Raw genomic sequence first — 7,752 nt, 5'->3', positions numbered from 1 at the left:
GGTTACTTTTGATTTGAGAATTATTACACAGTTTTAAATAGTATACTTTTTGGTATGTTAGTTGAGAGTAGTAAGAATTAGATGTGAGACAAACGTAGGTAATTAATGTGATATTTATAATTTTCTTTTCTATCATAAAATCTTTATTTTTGAAAATTAGATGAGCACAAAATTTAAACTAACTAATTTTATCGTCCATCTAAAATGCAGAATGCAATTCTAACTGTCATTATTGATTTAACCATCAATTTAATCAATAATTGAGATATGCTCTATCTTTCGATAAAAAATAATATTTATTTTAAACACCTTAACTTGTAAAATATATATATATATATATATATATATATATATCGAAAACAACTTGGTAGCACGGAGCGCTCCGTGCTACCGATAGTATAGTAGCCTAGTTCTATATATATATATATGAGTTGAGCTAGAATACTCTCGATAGTAAACGGGGCGTTTTACTATCGAGTTGTTTTCGATGATAGAGCTTTAAAATTGACGATCGGCTCTGTTAAATATGATCTAAACCATTTAAACTACCTAGAAATCAAATTTCACGCACTTTCGATATTGTTCTTCTATCCATCTAGTGAACAAAAAATGAATGGCTAAAAATGAATATTCTTTAAAAAATGATGATATGAGTCTTGTAATCAAGATCAAAAGTATAGATCTTGTTTTAAATAGTTTAAAAAATTTTCTAACAAAAATTCAATTGATTTGGATATCTTTACACCGTTAAACGAGAAAACGTCTCTTATCCACCATTAAAATTACAAATTTTGAAACCCTTTGATCATTAGGCAAATGATGTCGAAAAGATTTGAAATTTGATTTCTAAACACTTCAAGTGGTATAGATCATGTTCAGACAGACCGTCATCAATTTGGAAGCTCTATCATCGAAAACAACTCGATAGTAAAACGTCTCGTTTTACTATCGAGAGTATTCTAGCTCAACTTCTTCTCTTCTATATATATATATATATATATATATATAAGTTGGACTGGGCTACTATTAGTAGCAAAATTCCATTGTTGTACCAGTTTTTTTAGCATTTGGATCAACTCTTTTCATTATTTCTAATCATTGGATTAAATAATATAATCGAGTGGGGACCACTCAACCATAGGGGACCACTCAACTCTAACCGACTAATATCGTCCTGACCCACAATTTTTCATCCAAGGATTAAAAACTTGATAGTAAAAGAGTGTTTACTATTAATAGTATTTCAGTCTATTTCTATATTATATATATATATATATATATATATCACACCACCCAACAGTCAATGCTTTTCTTAGGCTTTTTTTGGAATTGTGGGAAGATTGTTTTATTATGTGCTATGAAAAAGTACGTTGAAAAAATATTATGTTTGTTTCCGTATGTAATATTACGTTTCGCATATCGTGATGAGTCGGTTAGGATATATTTTTCACCAAACTAAGCCTGAGCACGAACACTAAATAATAACCAAATAAAAATCAAAAGAGCACCAACGCAATGGGAACTCCAGGTATATATATATATATATATATAAATAAAAAAGAAATTCCCTAATGCTTCCTATCCTCTCCCACTCACCATCACCAGACCCATCCTTTTCCTTCACACCAACCAACACATGTTCATGTCCTTCGTGTCCTTCTACGCCAACACATCCTCCTCCTCCTCCTCCTCCTCCTCTCTTTCCATCCTCCAAATTCTCCTATAATTAATCACATCCCTCATTCCCTCACTACCCCACCCCACCCCATCCCACCCCACAAACAACAAAGAAAGTAAAAAAAAAAAAGAGAGTTTCAATGACTCTAGTCCTAATACTCGGATTCCTATTGCTACAATTTCTTCTTCTCCTCCTATCACCACCGCATGCAGCAGATTCGCTACCGCCGGCGTCGCCGATCCGCTGCGACGAGAACGCCGGCTGCGTGGTGTCGAACGCGTACGGCGCGTGGAACGACCGCCGGACCGAGTGCCGCGCGGGGTCGGCCGTCTACCCGACCACCGAGGCCGAACTCCTGTCGGCAGTCGCCGCCTCGCGCGACTCGAAAGCCAAAGTCGCCACCGCCTTCTCCCACACCATCCCCAAACTCGCCTGCCCGCAGCCCGGCGGCAACAGCAGCAACGGCAGCACTACTTCTTCGGTGCTGATCAGCACGGCCCAGTACAGGCAGGCGCTCGAGTTCGGCCCGGCCGATCGGACGGTGACGGCGACGTCGGGGTGGGGGCTGCGGGAGGTGATCGACGCGGCGGAGGAGAGGGGGATGAGCCTGGCGGCCGCGCCGTACTGGGAGGGGGTCAGCGTCGGGGGGATGGTGGCCACGGGGGCCCACGGCAGCTCCTGGTGGGGCCGGGGTGGCGCCGTGCACGACGCTGTCGACGCGGTCTCCGTCGTCGTCCCCGCGGGGTGCCGCGAGGGCTTCGCCAAGGTCGTCAGGCTCCGCCGCGGCGACCCCGGGTTCGGCGCCGCCGTGGTCTCCCTGGGGCTGCTTGGGGTCGTCTCCCAGGTCAGTGCGTACATACTTACATTGTTAAATTATATGAAACAATCGTTGTTCTGCTCCTACTCTGATATCATATTAAGTTATGGCTTAAGTTGATACATATAGTACTGTAGAATTTTTTTTTTTAGAAATAGTTTATATAATTTTTAGTTTGATGACATAATTTTTTAAAAATTGTATCTAGGCCACCATGTGAGTCATAAAATAGTGGATCCTTTGCTAGGATCATGATAAAACAAAAGAAAAACTTTGAATCTTCCCAATGATGATCAACATCTTTAAACATAATTACTCTCTTATAAATTTTTTTAAAAATTAAATTTTATAATTTTCTCAATGTTATTTACTTATGATTATTCAAATAATCTCAAAATCAACAAATTTTAATAGCATATATATATATGAAAGATGAATTTGAAATTATTTGATTGCTAAATATATTACGTCCAAAATCAGGAAATTTGATTCCTAAAGAGTTTGCGCGAGGTAGATCATGTTCAAGGGTGTCAGTTGTAGATTCGAAGATAATATAATTATCATAAAAAAAAATGACATGAAAGTATTAAGGGATTGATACTTTTAAAAATATTCTACCTCAATTTCTGATTTTATAATATATTTTGCTTAGTATAGTATGACCAGAATTCAATAGTATGTTTGATAATTTCTCTACAGAACAATATATAATAAGAAATGTTTATATGTATTTTAATGAAAACGGTTAGCTCTATTAGAATTTAACAAAATCTTTTGAAATAATTTTAGAAATAAAAATGCATGTAAGGTTAGATATTGAAATGAAAATTCTTTACTACACGTACCAAATATGCTATATAGTTGGGATAAGGTATGTCTATATGTTTATCGTACTTACCATTTATTAAGGTAAAATGTAGAGAATATTTTTATGCTAATCTGACGTTACAACTTAATATCTGCCCTTCTAGTTGCATATTTTAATCTCCAAACTTTTATAGATACTATATTTTTATCATCAGACATATAAAAGAGTGGTTTTTTTTTTTTTTTGTTAAAATGATTATTTTTATCTCTTATAAATCTAATTCTACTTAAAAAAGGATCAGAAGTATAAAATTTGGATGCTGAATTTTAGGATTGGACTACCTTGTTAGATATGTTTGAGGGTTGAGTAGGACTGGCAAATGAGCGCGCGAGCCGGCTCGTGTTCGACTTTTATTCGCTCGGTATCTGGCTCACTCGAGTTCAACTCAAAATTAAATGAGCCAAGCTTGAAAAAAAAAAAAAAAATCGAAATATATTTCAAACTGAGCTTGTAATTTACTGTGCTCGCTCAAAATATATTATATAATTATATATAATATATATTTTAATTATATATAATAATATACATTATGTATTTTAATTATATGTATATAGAGTTTAGGTTATTAGATATATCAGCTGGCCCACAAAACCAAACTAGCAAAACTCTACTATAATTATTCTCTCTTCCGCAGAGTGATTTTTCATAAAATTTTTTTCTTAATATTATAATAACGTATTTTATGCATTTATTTTGTACATTAAATTATTAGATATATTTTTGTATCAAATTTTAAATAATATTCTATAAAAAATTAAACTATAAATTATATTATGTTAAGAATTTCAAGCGACTCGTTTAAAGCTCGAGCTAGGTCGACTCAAAGTTAGGCTCGCTCAAGCTTGGCTCGAATTAATTTTAAGCCGAGCTTAAGTCTTAGGCTCGAAATTAATTTCAAGCCAAATTTGAGCTAAGAGAAGCTCGCTCAAACTAAGCTTATTTCCACCCCTAGGATTGAGACATCAAGATCACACTACACAATAATTTTTATTATAAAAAAATTAGGTTCTAAATAATGAGATGAGCTAGTATAATTCTAGAAGTTTCACCTCTTGGTACTTCCACATCATATCAAATAAGGGATATCCAAATCGATAATTGATACGGTTAATTATTATTTATATTTCATGAACTTCTTAAAAATTAAATCTTATAATTTTTTTAATATTATGTATCTATTATTCAAATGGTTTTAAAATAAATAAATTTCAATCGTGCACATAATATGTATTTGAGACTATTTGATCACTAGATAAATAATATAAAAAAAAAAATTCATGAAATTTGTTTCCTAAGAAGTTCATGAGACGGAGAATCAGAGGTGTTTAACAAGTTGATGAAAAATGACATGGAAGTATCAATGGATTAATACTTTAAAAGCTATTTTAACTCAATTCCTAAACAATCATCATTTTGATGCTCCAAAACTCTTACAAACAATCCAAAACTGAATCAAGCTTAGCTCCTCTATTGCTACAAAATGGCAAAGAATTGGTCAGCACAGCTATTTTTAGCAAAGCATTTAAATATTTTAAGGTGTTTTTTAAGGAGATTGTGTTAGGAAAAACAAATTTCAGTATAAGACCTAGATAGAACAACAGCCTTTCTTTCACATGAGTAGAACAAACCTAGTTGTTGAAAGGTTACCCTGCACAAAAGGTGTTGCTTCCCACCACACTGCACTAGATTCAATTAATAAGTGTGCCATTAATGAGAGAGAACACATAATAGGGATCCAAGTGATAATATATTATAATAACATACTTTTAGGCCTTATTTGGATGTAGGAATAAGTTATTTGTACTAGTGTAGTTGTAAAGTAGAAGTTTCGATGAAGAAATAAATTCTTCGTATACGTGTAGTAGTCATAGATTTTGACACCCATAATTTTGTAGGTTAGCATATTTCGGATACAAAATAATATATCGTATTCTAAAAAAATGACTTGAAGGCTGAATATGCTATTCCATTCTAACTTTCAACCGCACTAATAGCTTTCAATTATAGCTGAAGATTTTCAAACCAATTAGAATATCACCATATAGCTTATTCCGACATCCGAACATATTCTGACATGAACCGTCTTAGACCCTATTTGGATATCGAAATAAGTTATCTAGTCGCATCCTGTTTGGTATACGGATTTTCGATCATGACCGAAAGTAAGGAATATGGTCAAATGTCTCGAATGGAATAGCATATTTGATTTGTAAGTCATTTTTTTGGAACAAGATAAATCAACTCATAAATAAAATATTGTAGTCCTTTCAAGGAGCAAAGATCAAATTCCTACTTTCTAATTTTAGTCCTTCCAAGGAGCAAAGATCAAATTCCTACTTTCTAATTATACAAGAAAATTTTTATACTGAATAAGTTATCATCGAATAAAGTATTCCCACATCCAAACAAAGGCCTTAGAAGTGAACAAGCTCATTTACTTCCACGACGATTGGCACCATCAAACGTAATCTAAGATATCTGCACTTTTTAGGTTTCAAATTTTATGATATTTGGATATTATAGACCTAGTTTTAAGTAGTTCACAAATTGAAATCTGGTTTCCAGGAAGTTTAAAGAACCTTTATATCATGCTTAATGGAACTAATTGCTGATTCGAATGTCATTGCCAAAAACGACGTGGAAGTAAACAACTACTTTTACTTTATAAGTAGTCTAGCTTTACTTATAATAACATACTGTTAGCATAGCATCATTACCCTTTATTCTGCAATGATACATGAATTGCCTGGAAAAATGAGAACAAATACATCAAAACTACAAAGTTTGCTGCAATTACCTTCTCAGAGAGTGAATCACCAACTGGGAAAACAAATTTAAGCCCTAGTATTAATCAAACAATAGTAAAAAACAGGTGACATTCTCATTGGAACCAAGATTCAAAAGGAGCATAACCTACAGATTCCAAGACAACTCGAGCTTTGAAGACGAATTCACGGACCTCGCACGAAGCCACGAGTTCGCGGACATTACCTGGTATCCCTCACAGCACACGGCTGTGTACAGGTTAGACGATCGAGTCCCCATAAACACTTCTGGCAATGGAGTAAATGACTTCATAGGGTTTCAGTCCAATCCCATCTTAGTTTCCACAGCAGTGAGAGCTACAGGTACTACATTATCCTACAACATCAAAGGAACATTAATTCTTAAACAAATCAAAAGGCTTAGCATTTTCTCAATGTGTTGCAGAAAAGGCACTGGAGAAATCAAAGAACATAAAAGGAAAATGCACTGTGGCCAAAACGGAGATAGCATACAAGAAACTAGTGGGCAACGGATTAAAGAACGAAGGCATAATTTTCACAGGCTATCCAGTTGTCGGCTATCAAGGTAAGATGCAGACGTCCGGCTCATGCCTACACTCCTCAAAGGCAGACCCTTTAAGCATGTGTGCATGGGATCCAAGAATCAAGGGGCTATTCTTCTATGAGACCACTGCTATTTTCGCGGCATCAAAGTTTAAAGATTTCATTCTTGATGTGAAGAAGCTAAGGAACCTCAACCCAGATAATTTCTGCGGAGTGGACATCTATAATGGCTTCTTGATTCGATTCATTAAGAGCTCAGAAGCGTACCTTGGCCAAAATGAGGATTCCGTGGTTGTGGACTTCAACTACTATAGAGCAGATGACCCTTTAACCCCGAGGCTCAACCAGGATGTGTGGGAAGAGGTGGAACAGATGGCGTTCTTCAAACACGGGGCAAGGCCTCACTGGGCGAAGAACAGGAAGGTTGCCTTCTTGGGTGTGCAGAATAAGTATCCGAAAATGGACAAATTTATCACAGAGAAGAAGCGATTTGACCCAACTGGAATTTTCGACAGTGTGTTGTCTGATGAGATACTATTCGGGAAGGAATCAGAAAAGTACGACGGGTGTGCATTGGATGGTCAGTGCATTTGTTCTGAAGACACACATTGTAGTCCAAGTCAGGGGTATTTGTGCAAACCTGGACTTGTGTACCAAGAAGCTATGGTGTGTAGATATACTGATTCCACAGTTCAGTGAATTCTTTAGTTCTCTCTGATTTAATTTGATTCAAATGTTTCCAGTATGTCTAAATGAGAGACTTTGAACATGATGATGAGCTTCATCTAGTTGATTCAACCATAGTTACTGGGATTGCAGACCCGCCGCCTTCCTAACTGCGATCCGGACCGCATGTACGGATTCGTGATGGGTTCTCGATCCGGATCACAAAAAGTGGTGAACCGGAATAGTAGAGAAGTACTTCGATTTTCCTAGATCTAATTTATTTAGTAACCTCGTATGGACAAAAGTTGAGGCGGTTTTGATTAGAAGAGAGAATAAACAGTCTGACCTTTATGAAAGAAAAGAAAAAATGTGCCGACTAATCCTACCCACCCCC

General features: G+C 35.8%; 2 protein-coding genes across 2 annotated transcripts in view; one reads left to right on the top strand and one right to left on the bottom strand.

The window, feature by feature from the left end:
- LOC109717438 (L-gulonolactone oxidase 3) lies at window positions 1,608–7,421 on the top strand. The gene is made up of 3 exons (XM_020243227.1): window positions 1,608–2,522; window positions 6,236–6,491; window positions 6,574–7,421. Exons 1-3 carry the CDS (start codon window positions 1,818–1,820, stop codon window positions 7,389–7,391), a joined length of 1,779 nt encoding a protein of 592 aa, XP_020098816.1. The 5' UTR covers window positions 1,608–1,817; the 3' UTR covers window positions 7,392–7,421.
- Window positions 6,384–7,752, bottom strand: part of LOC109717439 — an 11,184-nt gene continuing 9,815 nt past the window's right edge. The window contains exon 5 of the mRNA XM_020243229.1: window positions 6,384–6,504. The gene's annotated coding sequence lies outside the window, so the exon portion shown is untranslated. The remainder of the gene's footprint in view (window positions 6,505–7,752) is intronic.

Source organism: Ananas comosus, linkage group 11, assembly GCF_001540865.1.
Source record: "Ananas comosus cultivar F153 linkage group 11, ASM154086v1, whole genome shotgun sequence".
NCBI classification, from domain to species: Eukaryota; Viridiplantae; Streptophyta; class Magnoliopsida; order Poales; family Bromeliaceae; genus Ananas; species Ananas comosus.
This window is presented reverse-complemented; position numbering and strand designations above follow the sequence as displayed.